Source organism: Medicago sativa, chromosome 4, assembly GCF_051527215.1.
Source record: "Medicago sativa cultivar Bolivia chromosome 4, Bolivia_mono, whole genome shotgun sequence".
In the NCBI taxonomy this organism is placed as follows: Eukaryota; Viridiplantae; Streptophyta; class Magnoliopsida; order Fabales; family Fabaceae; genus Medicago; species Medicago sativa.
In genome coordinates, this window is record NC_140752.1 from 58,956,475 (window position 1) to 58,981,083 (window position 24,609).

General features: G+C 32.0%; 1 protein-coding gene and 1 long non-coding RNA gene across 2 annotated transcripts; both read left to right on the forward strand.

Moving 5' to 3' along the window:
- Positions 1–5,252: 5,252 nt before the first annotated feature.
- Positions 5,253–8,256, forward strand: LOC146930256 (cyclin-dependent kinases regulatory subunit 1). Its single transcript, XM_085701846.1, has 4 exons — positions 5,253–5,513; positions 5,625–5,719; positions 5,823–5,883; positions 7,889–8,256. Exons 2-4 carry the CDS (start codon positions 5,667–5,669, stop codon positions 8,039–8,041), a joined length of 267 nt encoding a protein of 88 aa, XP_085557972.1. The 5' UTR covers positions 5,253–5,513; positions 5,625–5,666; the 3' UTR covers positions 8,042–8,256.
- Positions 8,257–20,012: 11,756 nt separating this feature from the next.
- LOC146930257 (uncharacterized) lies at positions 20,013–21,841 on the forward strand. Its single transcript, XR_015006314.1, has 3 exons — positions 20,013–20,639; positions 20,741–21,485; positions 21,587–21,841. It is a non-coding gene; the product is annotated as an uncharacterized LOC146930257 (long non-coding RNA).
- Positions 21,842–24,609: the final 2,768 nt, after the last annotated feature.

Here is a 24,609-nt window from a genome sequence, read left to right on the forward strand (position 1 = left end):
TTATTTCAATATTAGACAAAAGTTGTCGTCTTTGTCAAAGTGCCATCATTGCTTCAATATAACCATACATGATACATCATTCAATGTATTCTTTCCCACACTCTAGTAACACAGGGCCTGACACAAGAATTTAGCTTCTTTGCATGACAGACATGTGGACCAAAATGGGTACTCCACTGCCTCTGAAATGAGAAAGTGTTACAAACTTGACTTAGTATTCTAATGGCAACACGTTGCAACCCGGGAGCAGAGTCACCATACTTATCCCACTAAAGCCCTTCAATTCATAAGCAATGAGTATGGAGAAGCAATAACAATCAACCCAAATGAAACAGGAGCAGTTCCTAGGACCGACACTTAAATAACAAATTAGTTTTGTGTGACACGGCTTTTCAACTGCAATTCTTTAGATAAGAAACAAGAGCAAGTCTTCTCAGATGATCATGGAGCCATTTTTTATCTTTTTTTTTTTGGTAAATCATGAAGCCAAATTTAGATAAGAAATCCCGGACAACTGAAGCTTTCACTTTACTTGACCGAACCAAATTCCAAAGTTTCCTTAAAACTTTACTACGTACTAACATATTGAATTACAAAAGAAGAATCCACTTGAACTGGAGAAAGCTTGTTGTACACATTTTACCCTCAAAATATATGGTTTTCTTTATCTAAATATCAATGCTAAATATCTAAAAATGGGTACAAAAATGTCCACGTGCCTGTCATGCAAAGAAAGTAAATTCCTGAGTCAAAACTTGTGTGCTATCATGCAAAGAAGCTCAGCTTGTGAAATTTGAAAATAAGCGTGGGTTAACTCACGTTCAAATTATAACTGGCGTGAGTTAACTCACGCTGCGCAAGTTAAGTTGCGTAGGGGTATATATGTATTTTACTTTGGGAGTGAGCAAAACTGTTTGGGTAAAGAGCAGAATTCATCCGGCAGGACTGTCTAGGAAGCATCCGGCATTAGAGATGGCTTCAGACTCGACCTGAAAGGCACCAGTTACATCTATTGGACCAGACGTTTCTATGTTCTTAGTCAAGCCTAAACTTGTTGAAAACTAAAGCGCTAACGCTATAATAATTATAAAAATAGCAACCCAGACATCAACTTATTGGAAGGATCTAAGGCGTATCTCCCCCCACCCCCCCACAAAAAAAAAAAAAAAGAAAGATATTTGTTCTTCATTTTTTACCTCTTTAATCTACCTTTACTTATATAAAATAATTATTGAGAATATTTTATCATAACATAAAAGTGAGACAAGACTGATTTTATATATTTTTAACAAATGGATAATTTTAATTACTTGTAAAAATATCTTGTCATGTTACAGATTAAAAGGATTACATGTATATTACTCGTCAGAATAATCATTGAAATTAAATAGTCATAACACAAAATTTAAATATTAATAATGCAATGTAAATCTAGATAAACTATAAAAAAAAAAAAAAAACTTTTAGTAATTTTTTGTAAAGAAAATAAATTATAAAAATAGAATATTCATAAATTTGTTTATACACTATACAATGTTTTTTTTTGAAGGACTATACAATGATGAAATGTGGCCGATATTAGATATTTGTAGTAGGGGTGTTCGCGGTGCGATTTGGTTTGGTTTTGAGCATAAAAGTCATCCAAACCGCGAGATAAAAAAACATGTGGTTTGGTTTAGTTCGGTTGACTTTTAAAAAGTCATCCAAACCAAACCAATGTGGCTTGGATTGGTTCGGTTGGTGCGGTTTAAGATAAAAAAATATTACATTAACTCTAATATTGCCAACTTGTTACAAAATAAACATATGACATTTTATTTTGCTGTTTACATGATAAAATATGACTATACATGAATTGCATATATCCTAAACTTTTATTTTCAATAGCAACAATATATTGTTCTGCCCTAATATAGTCATGTATTACCTGTGTCATAAACTGGTAAAATATACCACCAAAGTTATATGACTGATGAAAATAGGCAAAATTATAACTAACCAGATTAAAATCAAACACAACTTATGTCAAAAATCAAATATGACTGATCGAAGCACAATTAAACAAAAATATCATGAAATCATTGTCACTCATTACTCATAAGAGGAAACAAAACAAGTGTATAAAGTTACATACAAATTATAAAGTCACTCATCACAACATATAGAGACAATACATAAAGTTACATACAAATTATAACTAACCATATTAAAACCAAACAAAACTTATATCAAAATAGGTAAAATTAAGAAGAAACATAATCATGAAACAAATTATTGCGAAGAAAAGGAAACAAATTCATCACTGAAAATGAATTGAAGGAGATGGAAAGGAATTAGAATCGAACCTGATGGTGCAACAATGGAAAAATAAAATCAAAAGATATTATTCTTGGGGCTATGTAATTGGGCTAGTACACGTTTAAGTAATATTGATTATTCTTGCGGTTTGGTTTGGTTTGGTTCGGTTGCTGAGATGCAAACTGCAAACCAAACCGAACCGCATGGTTCAGTGCAAAAGTCATCTGAATTCATCCGAACCAAGTGCGGTTTTTTGCGGTTTCGATATGGATTGGTTTGGTTTGCGGTTTTTCTATTGGGTTGGTTCGGTTTTGAACACCCCAAATTTGTAGACGTGTTCTATTGCATTTAAGAGCATTTATCTAATAAAATTCTATTTCTCCCATTAAAATGATTATTTAAAATATTTTATCAAAACAAAAAAGTAAAACAAGATTGATGTTTTATTTTTTTAATTAATGGATGATAATTTTAATAATTTTTAAAATATCGTAGTATAGATTTCTTCAAAAAAAATAATATCGTAGTATAGATAATCATTGAAATTAAACAGCCATAACACAAAATTAAAGTTAAATATTAATGCAATGTAAATCTTTATGAACTATAAACAAAAGAGAAAACTTTTAGTAAATAAAATAAATTATAAAATAGAATATTCATAAAATTGTTTACAAAGAATTGCAGATGCAAACCATGCATGTCTGGCATTAGCAAGAGATACAGTGAATGAAAAGTTTTTTATTTACGGTATTTAATTATATTTAGGTCCTTACCAATTGATTGATTGACTAAGGTATAAGGAAACCATAAAGTTGAATATTTTATTCACTAAATTATTTGAAAAGCAAACAAATAAAACATAACAACTTACCAACACGGGTTGAGATTATTAGGATAAAGATAGTTGTGAAACCAATTAATGATAAATTAATTATACAATGATGAAAAAGATAATGTGGCAACTTTTAGATATTTGCAGATACATTATATTGTATGTTAAGACCCTTTTTAAAAGGTGATTTATAAGTTAAGGAAAAAGAGTATGAAGAGGCATGCTCTCCTAATTCAAGTATATAATACACGATCAAGAGTTGTTTTAAAAAACACTTTTTTTTTTGACAAAAAAACACTTAATAGTAGAGATATTAGGAGTGCTTAGAGCTATTGAGATAGCTAACCAAATGAGATGGATGAATCTTTGGATTGAAACAGACTCAGCTTTAGTTGTGATGACTTTTAAAAACGCAACTCTAATTCCTTGCAATCTAAGAAATAGGTGTTGTAATTGTAAGTTGAAATTCTGGCATGCAGTAAAGATGTTATACACGATGTCACGACAAGTGTGATGTCAAGACTTGGTGATAACACAATTAATCAAACAATAGAAATGGACAAGAAATAAAAATGCACACGTTGTTTGTTGACCCAATTCGGTGCAACTTCACCTACGTCAGGGGGCTACCAAGCCAGGAAGGATATTCACTAAGTAGTATCAATTCAAAGCATACGTAAAAACCCTCGGTCTACTAGCTTTTCACTTAATCACTACCCGTGCAATTTCTATCTATGACTCTCCTAGTTCTAGATATGAGAACCTCCGCCCAATTCCTCTTAATCACAGATCCAGTGATCGTCCTTAAAGTAATAACAAAAATGGAGACACTCTCCTAATCCTAAGAATCAACTCGTGCTTACAAGCTTTGAGTGATTTCTAAGAATTACAACTAAACTATAAAGTCCAGCTCAATGTATCAACGTGATACAAGAGTGGCTCACAAATAACAAAAAACAAACTAAAACCCTAATAGATGCTTTTGTAAATGACGGCTTTAGTGGTCAATTAGGTCTTGAGTCTTCCATTATATAATAACCTGTTTGCAGAATGGGCTTGATGCACAAATCCGGCTAACCATCAGCTGAATCACGAGATTTCAGCACAATTATTCTGAAGCAGATCATATGCTTCCTTAAATGTTGTAGCAAGATTCTTAAGGACTAAGCTAAGTATAAACCGCCTATCTCTGCTTCTACAAACACGCTTCTTGGTCAACTCTTTACGTGATTTAAATCTTCAGAGAATATTCAGGAAATCTTCATGTTTAAAATAAATATCCAAATAAGCGGAACAAAGCACGCTATGATGTCATACAAACATGTTAAGGCATCTTATATGCCATCTTGCTAGAACTATTGTTTTAACAAAATGTAGCCAACACAAGTCTACAAACCCAACAATCTCCCCTTTTGACAAATTTTTTGCCAAAACAATCTTTGCATAAATCTTCAAGATACCAAGTAACTTGCATAGATAGGACAAAAGAGCGAGAGATTATTTTGGTCATACCTTCTTTCACTTTAAAATAAGAATTCAGTACGAAAGAAGATAACAGAAGTACTTCAACATCATTCAAAAAGAGCAACTTTAAAAATAATGCATAGATGGACATGTTGAGACATCATTATTTATTTTATTTTTTTAGTCAAGTAGTCTAGTGGCTAGATTCACACACATTCTATGTGAAAAAAATGGGGAATCCGGGGTTCGAACTTCGGCTCCTACACAAATTATCCCTGGTAGATACCAACTGAGCCACAATTACGGGACTAAGACATCATTATTTAATTCACAAATGAATTTATTCGTCGAAATTTAATATAAATAAAAAAAGTTAATATGTTCACGTGTTTCATAAATGTATTTCGTCTTATTTTACCACTTTTGATATCTTAAACAATTATAATAAAAACTTTATTAACAGGAAAAATTATCAAGACAACATTTATGTTTTTTTTAATTTTATTTCTTTATATTTGACCCCTCTTATAAAGATGCCTAGCATAATAAAAATATCTCATAATGGAAAAAAAGACCGTTAGGCTTTGAAATATTTGATTAACTTTTTCGTTTTATACTCCTTGCTAATTTACCAACACCATGCGTGCAGAAAATTGAATTCAATTCAATTCCGGAGCGGGAAGAAACAAATAAAAAATTTCAAATCCAAAAATTCAAAACCTCCTTAATTAGCCGTTAAAATTTAAATCCCAAAAACACCCTCAGAAAAACAAAAAAACACTTCAAAAAAGAAGAATAATCTAAATACGAATTTACCATTTTCTCCTTTTCATTTCCAAACCCTTCAAATAAATTTCCAATATATTCCTCCTTTTACACTCTCACAAACTCTCATCTTCATTTTCACTCATCACAGGTTCGTTCAGAATCGCTTATTTTCTTTCGCTCTTAATTTCACTTTTCTTCAATTTCATTTCGTTATTTCAACTTAAATAAATAATCGCTTATTTTACTCACTGTTTTTCAGATTCAATTTGAGCTTTTCACAAACCCTAATTTTTGAAGCAGTATGGGTCAGATCCAGTACTCCGAGAAGTATTTCGATGACACTTATGAGTACAGGTAAACGAATCGGAATCGCTTTTTTGTTCTTCGTAATTTAACCTAGTTTTTTTTTTTTGAATTTTTTTGCTTATATTGAGTTGTTTCGTTTTTGTTTTTTCAGGCATGTTGTTCTTCCTCCAGAGGTTGCGAAGTTGCTTCCCAAGAATCGACTTCTCTCTGAAGTAAGTGATTATTTTTTATTTTTTTGATTTTGTAATTATTTAATTGATGATTTGTGATTTTGTTTTTGTTGATCTATGATTATGTGTTAGATTTTTCTGAAATTTGTTTTATGCTGAACTTTTCGTTACTCTGATGATGAAATTGGGGTTAAGTTCTTTGAAGATATTATATTTTGATAAATGATTGTTTTTATTATTATTTTTTTGTGGTAATTGATAACTGAATGTTAATTTGTGCATGTTAGGGTGTACTTTTGAAGGAAAAAGTGATTATGAAGACTTATATTTGAATCTGGCATGTTTGAGTGTTTTAGATTAAGATTTGTAGTTTTTGCCTCAAAATGATTTTTAAACCCAAATTTACTGTGTAATGAACTTATGATTTTTAAACTTCTCGAGACTTATAATTTTTTTTGTTGCTGTTTTATGGGTATGTGTGATGGTTTATTTAAATTTGAATTATGTTGAGTCTTCTGATGAAAATGGACTGCAATTTTCTTATAATTATGATCATGATGATGACTTAATCCTGGTTAAGTCCTTAGGGTATTATCTATTTTGATAATTTTCTTGTTATTGTTGTGGTATTTGATAGCTGGATATTACTGTGTGGCATGTTATTGTTGTGGTATTATCACTGTTGAAAGAGGGAAAAGTGATTCTTGAGACGTATATTTGAATTTGGCATGTTTATGAGTTCTAAATTAGAATTGATTTTGTTATAGAATCGATTCTAACCAAAAGCTTGGATTTGTAGTTTTTGCTAATACCCTAATTCACTGAATTCACTTTCAATATGAACTTTTCCAAACTTAAATCATACAGTATAATAACCTTAAACTTTTAACTGATAACTCTGAATACCTTTAACTTTTAATTGATAACTAATTACCCTAAACTTTTAATTGATAACTTAATATTACCCTGTGCATGATTGGATTCACTTTAAACTTTTCCTAACTTAAATCATACGGTATTACCTTTTAACTGATAACTGAATACATTTAACTTTTAACTGATTACCTTAAACTTTTAACTGATAACTCTGAATACCTTTAACTTTTAATTGATAACTGATTACCCTAAACTTTTAATTGATAACTTAATATTACCCTGTGCATGATTGGATTCACTTTAAACTTTTCCTAACTTAAATCATACAGTATTACCTTTTAACTGATAACTGAATACATTTAACTTTTAATTGAGAACTGATTACCTTAAACTTTTAATTGACAACTTAATAACTTAATATTACCCTGTGCATACCTTAAACTTTTAATTGATAACTTAATAACTTAATATTACCTTGTGCATGATTGGATTCACTTTTGAAAGAGACCAAAGTGATTTAATTTGGTTTTGGTATGTTTTAGCGTTTAGATTAGGATTGATTTGAAGTTTTTTCCTAATATCCAAATACAGTGATTTGAAGTTTTGATTGATAAGTGAATTAAATATTACTCTGCATGTTAGCATTCTCACTTTTGAAAGGGGCCAAAGTAATTCCTAATTTGTATTTTGGCATGTTTGAGAATTCTAGGTTAGAATTGATTTTTATTATAGAATTGATTCTAACCTAAAGCCAAGAGTTGTTGTTTTTGCCTCTAAACATGATTTTTATGCCTAAATTCATTGTGTATTTAATTTTCATGTGAACACATCTTAACATTATATATGTTACCTTGAACTTAAATTTTACAAATATATTTAGTTAAATCCATTATCTCCATATTAAACCGAACACACTCAATCAAGGAAATGGTGTCGTTGATTTTTGTTCAAATTGTTAAACAATGAATGATTGCTAAACAATGAAGTAGTCATTGAATATTAGAGCATTATTTTTGAAAATAAGTATGGTCTTTGTTCTTTGACTTTCACCATTCAATGCAAAGCTGAAGCTATATGATTTAGGGTTTTGTTATGGGAGATTGTTTCTTTCTTTGATTTTACTGTTTTGAAGACTGTTTGTTTAAATACTCTGTTTTGTTTAATCTTACAGAATGAATGGCGCGCAATTGGAGTGCAGCAGAGCCGTGGCTGGGTTCATTATGCAATTCATCGTCCTGAGCCACACATTATGCTCTTCAGGAGGCCATTGAATTATCAGCAGCAGCAGGACAACCAGGCCCAGCAGGGCATGCTGGTCAAATGATGATTTTAGCTTCTTGAAAATCTAAAATTGGAGTACAACATCATATATAGGTTTTTTATTGTCTGTTAGAACATGTTGTGGTATTCTCATCTCTAGAGAATTTGATTTTCGTTTGCAAACACCATGTTTTCTAATGTTTGTTGGTGTACTTCTCGTGTACACATAGTTTGGTGGATTATAAATATGCTCGTTACTATGCTAATGATCTTGCAGAATCAATTGTTGTCATTTATTTTTCAGTAATCCTGTTATATCGCTTGAATGTATCAGGAAGTGTGTCTGTCCCATTCAAAGTGAAAAATTTGGATGTTAAATCTAATAATGATTTGGGTGGCGCTAACAAAATTGTCTACTCAGACACTTTTTATATCATATATGCCACTTAAATTTTTCATTTGTAATAATATTATACCAACTTTCCTCGAGGTCTCTGTGAATGACACAGACATCCGCCCCCTAGTTTTATTGCAGTTACTGCTGTCAATTGATTTCCTATTTTCCATTTGTTTTGTTGAAGTGGGCAGTATTTTTACACATCTTTATGTGGTATGGGAGCTGATATTTCTTCACTCCCTTGTGATGTCCTCACTAGCAAGGACTAAAATGAGAGTTAATTGACACGTAATCATCTTCTCATTGCCCTTCAAATTGAAAGAAAACTAACTCTTAATCCTCCCATTGTTGATGCACTGCGACTGGAATTAAAGGTGTTCTAGTAATCCAAAGGCACCAGTTTTAACATCATTTTTTGAGAGAATGAAGCCGCCCAATGTAAGAAGGTTGAGATTGCTCAAAACAATCCAGAAAACAACTAATTGATGTAAAACAACAAAAGATTCTGCATAAATGAAACTTCCATTATAACAACAAAAGATTCTGCATAAATGAAACTTCCATTATAGCAATGGAATGTTGAGAATTCATGAAGGAGTAAGATAGTAAGCCTAGTTGCTTGTAGAAAATAGGAGTTGTTGAAGAAAGAACGAAAATTCCACAATGATAATGAGTTCAGGAACAACTATGAAAAGTTGATTCACACTGCCACACGTTGACGAACAAACACTACTTATCTGAGAAGATTACCCATCAACATCAAGACTTCAGTAACGCCTGGTTAGAAAATTTCAGATAATTTCTATCATTGAAATTAACCTGAGATTTTCATGTGAGAAAAGGATACCACAAATAGAATTGGACACCACAATCACAAAAGATTACATGTATGAGTCCTTTCACTAATATATTGTTGAATGTCTATTTTTTTTCTATTTATATGAGATGAGATTCTTGCTCACATTTGATACAAACAAATTATGTAATGACAAAACTTTAGAGAATTCTTTCTGACTGCTTTTCCCCAAAGAATATTACCACCACATTCTCTCCTCGTGTTCCAATATCACCTGGCATAGTAATTTTTTTTTTTGACACACCTGGCATAGTAATTTAGTATCTTGTGTTATGGTGGAAGTGTATATTTGGTTTTACAACAACAAAAATTGATTTTGAGTGATTTGATTCTACGAAATTGATTTTGACTAAAAGTGAGCTAAAGATAAAGTTATTTGTGTTTGGATACATTCATTTAAAAGTCGGTTGACCTAGAATCAAAAGCTACAAATCCTAGCTTCAACTAGAATCAACTATGGAGGTAAAATCAATTCAACTCGAAAGCAAACAAGCACGTTAGAAGAAATTTTATACCCCTTTAAAGCCTTTGAAAGACTTTGAAATGTTTTCTTTTCTACTGTGGGACCGTGAATGTTTATTTTATTGTTTGATTTTATGCTTTTAAAGATATTTTATCTCATTCGTTTTTAATTATTTTATCACCAATTACATTGAGGGGCGGATTCAGACAATGAAGTCATGTGTGACTAAATTATCTTTGGTTTATAATACTATATATTTAAATGATGAAGAACTATAACAGATTAAACACTATGGCTAAGTGGTTAGGTGTGTACACTCAACCCTTTTTTTGATGCATGTTCGATCCCGAGGCTGCAAGGCAATTTTATGATAAACTTTTTAAAATTAATAAATTTATAAAAAAATACATTTACCCAACATACATAGTATATAATCAATATTTTGAGTATCATAGACCAGAAATGTGATATATGTATTTTTTGTTTTTCTTCCTTATCAGGCTGTTGCTATTATATAGGACCTAGGACCTTTTCATTTTATCAGGTAGTCCTGTATGTATAGGCACTATGTGTAACCTCAATTATTCATTAATAGACCAGAAAGCTTTTTCATTATGGCATGAGAGCGAGATGATTCAGATTCAGAGAAGAAGTCAAAGAAGAAGAATACATCTGATGATAAAAAAAGGTTCATCATTGCTCAAAAAAAAAAAAAAAAAAAAAAAGGTTCATCAGTCGTCACACCTGCATAGCTCTAGTACCATAGTTCCTCGGATAATCCAGGTACACCTCTTGTTGCCACAACACTGAAGGGAGACAAACAATTACCTCTTATGATAAAATATGACTGATTTCTAAACCAAATTCAAGAGTTATCATGATGAATTGGCAGAGTTGCAACCACTTCTTGAGTGTACATGCGGAGCCTCAAAGAAGCTGATGAAGAGGGAGGAAGGCCACTGTGTTCACTTGTTTTTGGCTAGTCTTAACAAATATGATCATATTAATGCTACCAACCTCAATACATAACCGCTACTTTCACTACATCGCGTCTTCAAATTTAGGTAAGCAAAGAAAACGAGACGGGCTCAAGCCAAAGTGTGATCATTGCGGTAAGGTTGGTCAGGCCAAAGGCATGGTGTTTTGAAATAATTTGATACCTTGATAACTGGGATACCCTAAGGACACAATGTTACATTGGAGGGTAGTCCAGAGCTCACCATGTTCGTCTTGATGAAGGACAAAAAGAAGAAAATGAGGAAAAGGCAGCGCAGAGACGTGCATTACATCGGGTAAAGGGGATTCATTAACCTCACTAGACGAATTACTTTGCACAATGTTTTGTTTGAGCCAAAGTTTGGCGCTGCAGATAGATTTCTATTCGTAAATTGACGTATGATATGAATTGCACCGTGACTTATTATTCTGATCATTGTTTATGTGCTGACTAGACATCTCAAGGATCAGTTTATCTGGTTGGTCAAGATGACACGGCTGTTCTTTGCACCTGCGTATGAGGCACCCATCAGCCCAGGTATTGCAACGTCTCTCAGCAAGTAAAGAGTAGTTTTAATTTGAATAAAGTTCATTGTCGTGATGTTTGTCATAGATCAAAACAATCATTAGTTATAATAAAGCTGGTAATTCTTTTACTCTTACACTGTTATTTATGGGGGAGATATCGTACTGGATCACACAATGGTTCGCATTATTATCTCATGTGAAGCGATAATAGGATTGAATTTACGAATTGTGCATTGCAATGAATTCTTCAACAAGAAGAAATTCTTCACGAGACATCTTGTGTTGGATCACCTCAACAAAACAGGCGTGTTGAGAGTAAACATAGACATATACTTAATGTTTTAATTGGCTTGATATTTCAAGCCAATTTACCATCTCTTTTTGGGGAGAATGTATCTTAGCTTCAACATACATTATAAATAGAACTCCCATAGTAGCTAATGGAGGATTAACCCCTTATGAGATGCTCTTTAACGAGCCACCATCTTATGATCACATAAGGATCCTTGGATGTTCATGTTATGCGAAGAATTCACCTAAGCAACCTGATAAGTTTGATTCTATAGCTGAAAAGTGTGCGTTTGTTAGGTAATTTTCTATGAGGGCATTTTTGCTTACGCATCACAACAAGAAAGCATAACATATATAATGTTTCTTTTAACCCATTACACCATGAACCACAACAAGTAGATGAAACATCCTCCATGAATCATGAAGAAGAACAACAATAAGATTATTCAGCTAGTCAACAAAATGAAGAGCAAGGTGAGTTTGATCAAATTATGATAAGTTTTCGTAGAAACATCAAGCATATCTTGAAGCCATTAAGAATGAGGAGGAACCAAGATCCTACCAACAAGCCGAAAAGAAATCAGAATGGAAAAAAGACATGTTACAAGAGCTCAAAGAGCTGGAAGAAAATTAAACATGGCAGGTGACACATGTACCTGAAGGCAAGAAATAAGTAGGATTTCGTTGGGTGTACAAAATCAGGTATAAAGTTTCCAATGAGATAGGTAAAGGCGTGTTTTGGGGCAGAAGGTTACACTCAAGTATGGAGAGGGTTCCAATGAGACCTTGGCACCAGTGGTCAGTGGAAAAGATGACCACAAGATGTTTATTCACTGTTGCAGTAGCCAAAGGGTGGGAGTTACACCAAATGGATGTGAGCAACACTTTCTTGCATGGAAACTTGACAAAGAAGTTTATATGCAGTTACCACAAGGTTATAATGCTCCTCAAGATGGCATGGTTTTATGCCTTAAGAACTCATTATACGGGTTGTAACAAGCTTCACGTAATTGGTACTCAATTATCTCAAACCCTCATAAAATATGGTTTTTCTGAAAGTCAAGTTGTTCACAGTTTATTCAGGTGTTCTAATCGATCAATTTTCACAGCAGTTCTCATCTATGTAGATGATCTAGTAGTGTCTGGAAATGAAATGATGCTTCCGTGTGCGCTCATTTTAAACAATATCTAAGTGAATGGTTTCACATGAAACATTCGGGAACTCATATATTTCCTTGGACTTGAAATAGCACGTGGAATCTCAAGACTCTTTGTATGCCAGCAAAAATATGCACTAGACATTCTAACTGAATGTGGATGTTGTCTTGCAAACCTTCACCATTTCCACTTTTCTATATAGATTCTTCTCAATATCGTAAGTTGGTGGGACATCTCATTTAGCTTACCATCACTCGTCCAAAAATAATATAAGTTTACATCATCAAAACATCAATGAGTAAGACATTGTATCTGAAAAAACTTATATGTAGTAATTTGTTTCAGTTTTCTTGTTGAATTCACAACAAATGGCACTATCTCTAAGAATATAATGGAAGTATGGAACAAATATTTCAAGTGAGCACCATGGATACTAAGTGATATATTGATAAATTTTCCGGAGATAACAATTTAGACTTGTTGAAAATGAAGGTGGAAGCAGTCTTGATTGAACTAAAGTATGTAGATGCATTGAGGGGCGAGGCTTTGATGCCAAAATCTCTAATTTAATCAGAGAAGATTAAGATAATAGACCACGAAATGATTGTCATTATCTTGTGTCTTGTTGTTAATGAGTCGAGGGAAGTCTCAAGGGGGAAGACACTTGCGAAGATGTGGAAAAATTTGTTCATTTACGATAGTAGAGTAAAAATCAAATGTGGAGAAATTGACAAAATTCACCAAAATCATTGGTGATTTAAAAAATATTGAAGTGACACTTGATGATGGGTAAATCACCAATGATCAATTAGAACACCTGAATATTTTTTAAATCAGCAAGTGTCATCAAATAAACTTTGGGTAAATCACCTTAATCCGTTCGTTACGTAGATCTTTTGAGCATTTCATGGATACATTTGAATATCATATCTTAGGGAGTTATTTCCATACATTTGTCTTAGAAACACCATTTGTATGATTTTCCATTAGTTTCAAATGGTAGATACCATGAAAGGCATACAATAGGTAATAACAACAGAGGAGTTCATTTAGTGAACTGGAAGAAGGTCGCTAGTCTGAGACAAGCAGGTGGCCTAGGCATTAGAGCAGCTAGGGAAGCAAACACTTGCCTCTTAGGAAAGCTTGTTTGGAATAAGGTGCAGAAAACAAATAAACTTTGGGTAAATCTTTTTTCGAGCATATATTCGAGTGGTCCTAATTTTCTTTTCAACGCAACAGCTCATCGCAATTGCTCTCCATCTTGGTCTTCTATAATTCGTGCAAAAAAGGTCCTTAAGAATGGTTATTCTTGGAGAGCCTGTTCGGGTAACTCATCCTTCTGGCATAGTAACTGGAGCCACCCCGGCATTCTTGTTACTCAAGTCCCCCTATGTTGACATACATGATCTTCAGCTCCCTATAAAAGATGTTATCACCAATGATGACCTCCACACTCAAGTTCTCTACACCATTCTCCCCTCAGCCTTATCAGACATCATCAACAACACTCATCTAAGCTTCAATCCTTCAATTGCGGATACCTTCACTTGGCCGCTAAATAAAAACGGAGTTTATAATACAAAAAGTGGTTATAATTGGTTGCTCTCTCTTCATGAAGCTGACAAAATTTCCCATCTTTTCTCCTCTCCTCCAATCATTCATCATCCTTCAGTTGTGCCTAAACCATGCTTCTTGATCTCTTTATATGCTCAAAGACTTGATCTTGCATCCTTTGTGATCCTGAGATTAAAACAAACAACTTGTAGTAAAATAGTTCTAAAAACAAACTAAAGCAAACAAAATTCTACTAAAATAAACACTTAAGAACCACTTATCATTATTGATTTATCACTTAATTCCTCAAAAACTTTTTTTTTTCTAATAACTTCACAAAAATACCCTTCATTCCTTAATTGTCCAAAATACCCTTTACTCCTCAATTTCTAATAAAAATCAATTAACCCATCAAATCAACCCCATTAAATAAAAGTAGCAAACAAATAATTCATAAATACTAATATTTGAAAATCGGGATGTTACACGTAGGTAGTACTAATGAAGATATTTCTTTCAAATGTTTTATATGCATATTAGTTTCAATATAATATTTTTGTTAAATATCTTAGCCAAATCTTATTCTAAATTTTATAAATTCAGCGTATCTGTATTGTATCGAACCCGCACCTATACTATGTACCTAAACTTCAATACTCATAAAATACCCACGTTTAATGTGTTAATTTTGATATAAAATGTTGTAAAAAATATCTTGCCATGGTACCTTTTTCTTCTTCTTCATGCCATGGTACTTTTAATTTATAAATAAATGTTTTATCAAGAATTTAGTGAATCAAAAACCATTCCTAATACAAATCAATAAAATTCATTTGTCTAACCTTGAAATCATCCAAACTACATAGAACGTAAATGATTTTCAAAATTTCAAACATGTTGTTCAAAAAGATATTTGTCTGCTTGAACAACTATGGAGGAACACAAATGATAAAGACACCAAGGAGGTTATTGTAACTCATACTAAAGGCAAAAATGTAAATTTTAATCTTTATTTTTCCCAGACTTAAAAGAAAGGATTGAAGATTCAGTGGCCCAAAAGATCTGATGGTGGTTACTTGTGAAGGTGAGAAAAACACAGGGGGGAGTTGAATTGTGTTTGCTTTTTCTTCGTTTTCTCCTAAGCTGAAACACACTGGCCAGAAGGAAATATTGACTGCTTCTGAAGTGATGTTCAAGACTAACTTGCAGCGGATAAAAACAGAGAGAAAGAAAGAAGAAAGACACAAAGCAATTATACAGGTTCCTTCCACAAGCCGGAAGTAGTCATGTCCCCCTTGCACTTCCAAGGAGAGTTCACTATAATGTAATATCTGATTACAATTGCTCAAGCACACAAGCAAGAGACTTCCTATGCTCCTGAACACAATCAAGAGACTTCTAATGCTCAAGCACAACTGCAAGAGACTTCTAATCAAACAGAATTACAAAGAAAAATGTTTGAGGTTGAACACTTAATATATAATCAGTGGTGTTCACAATACAAATCAGATACAGACTCTAGAATTTCTAAGATATGAACTTTGAAACAGAAATTCTAAGTGAACTTTGAATGCAGAACAATTTCAGCAGAGTTTTGGCACTTTGTAAATTGTTGTTGAGTCCTTGCCAATCTCTAAGTCTTCACTCCTTTATATAGAGGTGTAAAAGAGACGTTGTGAATTGCCTACACATCAAAAAGAGTCGTTTGAAGCTTTGATCAATCACCAATGATCTTTTGCCTGATATGTTTGTTGTCCTATGAATGATCAATTTCAAATCCATTCCCATTGTGAAGGAACATCATTGCAGGCAGAGCTGTTTTTCTTGTCCTGTAGCAGAGACAAAAACAGGGTAGTGGAGGTAGTGGTTGTACACTTCGTACAATTGTACTTTGTCAACACTTTTTGAAGATAAAGCATCCAATACCTTCAAATCCATTCAAAATGACCGTTGCTTCACACTTCTAGTCTTCTGCAATGCTTAGACGAGTTTAAATCCATTGAACAACCCTTGAAGCTTTAAGTCTTGCATCTCCTGATGAACTTCAGCTTCTGGTGATCTTTAGCTTCTGATGAACTTGCTTCTGATGACGTCATCACTTCAGGAGCACTTTGTCTTCAGGAGCAGTTCTCTTCAGATGCTTTAAGCTTCCTTTTTGTTGATTCCTTAGCTCTCTTTTGTTCTTCCAGAACCTATTTAAGGTGTCAAATTTTGTCTATGGTCCTGTACACTTGAACAAATATTAGCTTGTCCAATTGACAATTTTTAATACCTTGTTATCATCAAAACTCTCAAAGGTTTATTGTTAAACACATTTTTAGCATGATGACATGTCTTATTACGTTATTTTGAGCATAGTTATCAATCATTTTATTAGTCATTTGAGTCAATAAAGAGGAGTTGTAGAGAAGTTGTTCATGGTTTGAGACACATTTTGTAACATTTTCAAATTGTGTCGTGTAATTTTGTTTCTTCCCTAAACCACGCATTTTTCATAGATGTTTTGAATCATTTATTAAAAAAATCATGTAACTCAAAAAAGCAAGGCACCTCATCAAAGTTTTGGAAGACATGGAATAAAGATTATCAATGTTCAAGAAGACTTTGAAAACATTACAAGTTGGGGGGCTCCTGTCCTAAAGTCCGAAGACCAAATCAGAAAAGGAAAGCACTCGAAGGAACGAAGAAAAAGACAAAATTAGCACCAATAGTTGAGGCCACATGCCACGTGCATGCCTCACACGCCTAGACATGAGGGACGTAGAGCATTTGACTCTCTATCAGTTGCCACGCGCCTTGCACCTAGCCCCACACGCTGCGTGCGTGTTGTTCTGGGTGTATTTTCTCTGTGAGTTTGGGGGAAAACCCAAGTTTCCAACTCAAACACAACAAGAAATATGCCTATAAATACAACTCCTTTCATTTACAAATATTCATTCAAAACTTGACAGTTCAAGAGAATGAGAGCGCTAGGAGCATTAAGGAGGAGTCTCTCCCCAACCTTCGTTTTTAGAGTATCCTTTATTTCTTTTGCATTATGTATTTTGTTACCATGCGTAACTAAACACCTTTTGATTAGGGTTCAAAGATGAACCTCTATTGATATGTTGAAATTTATTAATGAATATCTTTTATTCAGTTATGATTTGAGATCTATTTAATTTTCATATGTATCGCACACCATAATGCTTTTATGCCTTAAGGAGTGTGACATACCTAGTCAGTGTGACTGATCTTAGATTAGGTGCAGATTGGGATTTGACTTATTGTTAATTATGCATTTTATTCTTCTTTCTCTAATTAATTATGAGTATTCTTATTTCTTTAATCAATTAGGATTAATTAGGGTATGTGGTGAAATTCTAAGAATCGTAAGTAAAAGTGGTTCATTTATACGACAATTTAGGAATTTGAAATATGTTGCGTTTCAATTACCTGTGAGAGTGTAAGTCCCTACCTTAATAAATACTTGATCGTGTACAAAACTCTATAGGATTGACAACCCTCTATTGCACGTATGACCTTAAGGATGATTGAGGAGCAACATGACATCTTGAGGGACGTTATATCCCACCGGACTAACCACATAAATAAGAAAACTCATTTCATAACTGGTAATTGTATTTGCATTAATCCAAACAAAGAGATAGAAGGGATTCGAAGAATCATAATCACCGCTAAAACTCTAAATCAAACCCATTTCATTTTTTTTTGCAACCTATCCAATTGCTCTGTGCAGTCAAAACAAACGTGCAAACTCCCCCAATTTACTGCTGATATTAGGTTTATATAATTGCCTAGTCGAAAAGCCAATCCTTGTGGAGACGATTTTACTCACTACTTTATTACTTGAGCATTGCTTAGTGCATAGTTAAATTTAGTCATCACATCACTTGTTCTAATGGTGTTTAGAAATTTCAATCGTTTTGAATTGTTTCTTATTTGTTTCATTGTGGTTTGGTTTATGTTCTCAAATATTGTTTTCCTTTTATTTTATATATATATATGGGTATGTTATTAACGGTGGTTAAAGGTCAGAGGTTCCAACCTATTTGAGATCTCCTTCCACTTTATTATGGCTACAACATGCTTTGAGTTTTTCTAAAAAAAACCTTATGCATTTTTTATTGAACTAATTTTTTCATCATTCATTACCATTGTTTATATTTTGAGATTTTTTCCCTATCTATTATGAAAGGCTAAAATATAAATAAATAAAAAATATAATGATGTTTAATAAACAAAAAATCATCAAGGAGGAAAACTATTTAATTGAAGATTTTTATAAATAGCTTCTTGCAATCAATTGAAGTTGCAAAATATAATGATGCTAAAATATAATGATGTTTAAAAATATAATGATGATCATCTAGATTTTTAAGTGAGACCTTTTACTATGGCTAAGAAATCAATTGAGTTAGCTTAAGGGTACACACAACATATTCATTAAAGACATTTAACATTGATTACAGTTTTATAAATAGCTTCTTGCAATTCCTAAGTGATAAAAACTATTTAATTGAAGTTAACAAAGCATGAAATTTTTATTTATGAGTGATAAAAAAAAGTATGTTTATTACATTTAAAGGAGGAAAAACATGGTTCAAATTCTCATGTTTGTTTATGCTTTGATCATCTTGATTTCCCTTTTTCTTGTTGTAACTAGTAGGGGTAAGTCATTTTTCACACAATTTTTAATTTTCTAATTTATCTTATCAACAATATTTTATAAGATACATGTAACATTTATTTTTGTTATTTGACAATGCAAGCACTATACCTGAATGTTATCATGATCGCGATTGTGAATTAGGTTAGAAAAACATTTTTTTTGTTATATATATATATATATATATATATATATATATATATATATATATATGGGTATGTTATTAACGGTGGTTAAAGGTCAGAGGTTCCAACCTATTTGAGATCTCCTTCCTCTTTATTATGGCTACAACATGCTTTGAGTTTTTCTAAAAAAACCTTACGCATATTTTATTGAACTAATTTTTTCATCATTCATTACTGTTGTTTATATTTTGAGATTTTTTTCCCTATCTATTATGAAAGGCTAAAATATTAATAAAAAAAATATAATGATGTTTAATAAAAAAAAATCATCAAGGAGGAAAACTATTTAATTGAAGATTTTTATAAATAGCTTCTTGCAATCAATTGAAGTTGCAAAATATAATGATGCTAAAATATAATGATGTTTAAAAATATAATGATGATCATCTAGATTTTTAAGTGAGACCTTTTACTATGGCTAAGAAATCAATTGAGTTAGCTTAAGGGTACACACAACATATTCATTAAAGACATTTAACATTGATTACAGTTTTATAAATAGCTTCTTGCAATTCCTAAGTGATAAAAACTATTTAATTGAAGTTAACAAAGCATGAAATTTTATTTATGAGTGATAAAAAAAAGTATGTTTATTACATTTAAAGGAGGAAAAACATGGTTCAAATTCTCATGTTTGTTTATGCTTTGATCATCTTGATTTCCCTTTTTCTTGTTGTAACTAGTAGGGGTAAGTCATTTTTCACACAATTTTTAATATTTTAATTTATCTTATCAACAATATTTTATAAGATACATGTAACATTTATTTTTGTTATTTGACAATGCAAGCACTATACCTGAATGTTATCATGATCGCGATTGTGAATTAGGTTAGAAAAACATTTTTTTTGTTATATATATATATATATATATATATATATATATATATATATATATATATATGGGTATGTTATTAACGGTGGTTAAAGGTCAGAGGTTCCAACCTATTTGAGATCTCCTTCCTCTTTATTATGGCTACAACATGCTTTGAGTTTTTCTAAAAAAACCTTATGCATATTTTATTGAACTAATTTTTTCATCATTCATTACTGTTGTTTATATTTTGAGATTTTTTTCCCTATCTATTATGAAAGGCTAAAATATTAATAAAAAAAAATATAATGATGTTTAATAAAAAAAAATCATCAAGGAGGAAAACTATTTAATTGAAGATTTTTATAAATAGCTTCTTGCAATCAATTGAAGTTGCAAAATATAATGATGCTAAAATATAATGATGTTTAAAAATATAATGATGATCATCAAAATTTTTAAGTGAGACCTTTTACTATGGCTAAGAAATCAATTAAGTTAGCTTAAGGGTACACACAACATATTCATTAAAGACATTTAACATTGATTACAATTTTATAAATAGCTTCTTGCAATTCCTAAGTGATAAAAACTATTTAATTGAAGTTAACAAAGCATGAAATTTTTATTTATAAGTGATAAAAAAAAGTATGTTTATTACATTTAAAGGAGGAAAAACATGGCTCAAATTCTCATGTTTGTTTATGCTTTGATCATCTTGATTTCCCTTTTTCTTGTTGTAACTAGTAGGGGTAAGTCATTTTTCACACAATTTTTAATTTTCTAATTTATCTTATCAACAATATTTTATAAGATACATGTAACATTTATTTTTGTTATTTGACAATGCAAGCACTATACCTGAATGTTATTATGATCGCGATTGTCAATTAGGTTAGAAAAACTTTTTTTTTGTTATATATATATATATATATATGGGTATGTTATTAACGGTGGTTAAAGGTCAGAGGTTCCAACCTATTTGAGATCTCCTTCCTCTTTATTATGGCTACAACATGCTTTGAGTTTTTCTAAAAAAACCTTATGCATTTTTTATTGAACTAATTTTTTCATCATTCATTACCGTTGTTTATATTTTGAGATTTTTTCCCTATCTATTATGAAAGGCTAAAATATTAATAAAAAAAATATAATGATGTTTAATAAAAAAAAAATCATCAAGGAGGAAAACTATTTAATTGAAGATTTTTATAAATAGCTTCTTGCAATCAATTGAAGTTGCAAAATATAATGATGCTAAAATATAATGATGTTTAAAAATATAATGATGATCATCAAGATTTTTAAGTGAGACCTTTTACTATGGCTAAGAAATCAATTGAGTTAGCTTAAGGGTACACACAACATATTCATTAAAGACATTTAACATTGATTACAATTTTATAAATAGCTTCTTGGAATTCCTAAGTGATAAAAACTATTTAATTGAAGTTAACAAAGCATGAAATTTTTACTTATAAGTGATAAAAAAAAGTATGTTTATTACATTTAAAGGAGGAAAAACATGGTTCAAATTCTCATGTTTGTTTATGCTTTGATCATCTTGATTTCCCTTTTTCTTGTTGTAAATAGTAGAGGTAAGTCATTTTTCACACAATTTTTAATTTTCTAATTTATCTTATCAACAATATTTTATAAGATACATGTAACATTTTTTTTTTGTTATTTGACAATGCAGGCACTATACCTGAATGTTATTATGATCGCGATTGTCAATTAGTGTTAGATCATATAGCTGAATGTAAAGATGGTGTTTGTGAGTACAGACTCATATTAACCTAAGCGTAATGATGGTTTTTATGTGTATGTACTATATTAATTAAGTTTCATATAATTCTGTTACCTCTAAACGTATGATTTTATTTGTTCGTCATAATTTCTATACTTTTAAAATTTACTTTAAATTTGGCTTTATATTTCTTTAGCCTTTAAATTTTTACTATAAGCTTAAATGTATAATTTTATAATATGCAAGTATCTTGTCTTCGTTTTCTCATAGAATATATCACAGACAACATCACTCCATCATAATAATAAGCTAATTTCATAAATAAATGCAATAGCACTTATCACATTGCAAAAATGACATTCTATCTATGTTGTCATCCTAAGACTACCACTTGTCATTTGCAACACCCCGATAAATTTAGTAAAATAAAATAAAGTTTAAAGAACTTGGGAGACTATACCAAAATTCAAGGGTAATTGATGGTTAGATTTAGAAGTGTGTACCAAATCATTTACCAAGTAATAAAGTTTATGGAATAGTAACTTCCTTCCTTTTGTTTGACTTTCTCTTGGTTGCTGGAATAGTAACCTTACTCCAACCTCTTGCAGGACCCACTATAGTATTTGTTTTGGTAGCTTTTGAGGGTGGGCTTTTAGTAGCAATAACCTTCCCTTTCCTTTTCTTCAATCTGTTCGCAATTCCTTGATCTAATCTCCTTCCTATAGGCTCATCATCAGAATCCACGTTATCCACATTCAAGACATCAGTATCTTGATTCTTATCAACACCAGCAGACATATTGTCCTTACTTCCTTCATTATCATAAATCTCTTCTTCCCTAGACAAACTTTCATCACCCTTTTTCTTGTTAGTATTACCATCAGACACAACAATATCACCTTCTTTCTCATGAATTCCCTTATCCCTACCACTCACAACATCATCATCACCATTGTTTTTATTAACACTAGTTACAGTCTTATCTCCTTCACTATCAGAAACCTTTTGTTCTTCACCATTCTCATTAACCACCTTTTGTTGTGAATTTTCACTTTCGAAGGCTAACTTAAATTCAGGCTCTTCATGAGTGTTGTTATGAGTGATTCTAATGTGATCATCTGATTGTGCCAAGGATGTCACAACATTCGGTGCAACATTGGAATGGGTTAGGGTTTCCTTGTGAGACTCAATAATTGGGACATCAACAGTCTTGGAAACTTCAGACACAGGATCAACCACTAATGTTTTAGAGACAGACCCATTATCACAAGTAGATATTTCAGCAACATTTTTCTGAATAGCATTTTTGACAGATCTAGGGTTTACATGACTCCTAGACTTAGAGGTGGTTTGATGCGTATCGGATTAGGCAAGTGTACCAAATCGTTTACTAAGTAATAAAGTGATAAGTGGAGTATCATATCCACATTGATTGTCGTTTCGTCCAAACAATTTGTGTTACTTATTTTTGTAAGTTTGACGGTATAAAAGATAGGTTGCAAATTTTATCTGTTTGTAACAGAGAAAGTTACTTGTTCTTGGTTATAGAAAAGTAAGCATCGGATAGGATTCTTCGAATCCCCCAGTCTATATTATTGGATATTAAATAACAGTAATGTCGCGTTCATTTATCTTAGGTAGACTATACAAGTGATGAGGATGTTGAGACGTTACTAACATACTTTGGTTTATCCATCTGATGGCTAACTGCACCTGTTGATCGCACGATGATCCTTAGGTGCGGGGTCTTGCTAATTCAAAGGTAATTGAAACTCAAACTTAAATTGGCTTTCCAGTGTTTCCCAAAGAAATGAAGGACAATGTTCCCTTAGGTCTGCCCATCTATGAATCTTAGGACACTTATAGCACACTCTCTCTACGCTTACTTAGTAGTTCTACAAACAAATAACCCTAATCTACGTCTACCTTACTAAAAGTTTCAAGAGAATGGTTCTATTATGTTACAACTTATTTCCTTCAGCTAGGCACTTGTTTCCCTAATTACTAACCAGTTAATTCCTAGGTTCGTTAGGGCACCACCCAGTCTTAATAGTTTCACCTACTAAGTATCTATGACTAGGGTCAACAATATTTTCAGTATCTTTGGCTAGTTAATAATCACTTGCTTCCCAAATAGATAGTTATCAGTAAAAGGATATAAATATCAAGATATAAGCATCCAGTTAGTGATATAAATATTAGGCCCTGTCCCAACCTAAGTACCTAATCTAGGGTTGCACCTAACACAAAAATAAACTATTTCCTAATAAAACTTAATAGCGAACAAAAAATAAAGAAAATATAAACAACATTAAAATAAATAAATATCCAACAAAAATAAACAGAGGTTCATCTTAGAACTCTAACCTAAAAAGATTTAGTTACATATGGTAATTAAAAAAAATTGCTAAAGATAAAAACATACCCTAGAAAATCAAGGAGAAGATAGATTCTCTCCCGAAGATCCAAAGTAGCATTCCTTTTGAACTGCCATAGTTCTGAATGAGAAATTATGAATGAGGAAGGCTTGTATTTATAGTGGAGATTACTAACCGGGTTTGGGCTAAAAACACAGATTTTACCCACAAAAACGAATAAAATTACGCATGCGCCCCTCACATTTGAGATGTTTGGGGCGCACCACATATGCCCTAGGCGCATGGCTGCCTTTTGATATGCCCTAGGCGCATTCTTCAAGCTTGCCATGCCCTATGTGCATGGCATCAGCTTCTTGGGCCCAATTTCTCCGATTGTTGTTGTTTTTAGGTCTTCGTTTTCAAATAACCTGCATTGGAACTTGGGAACATAATTCCTCCCTATGTAAAGTCTCCTAAGGCCTCTTGAATCTTCATTTTTGGTCTTCCCAAAGTCTTGACAATTCTTCAAATGTTCTTGATTTGCCGATTTGCATGATTTCTTCGTGATAATTGGGATAATAAAGAAAAAAAAGTTGTAGTAAAAAGTTGTTTAAC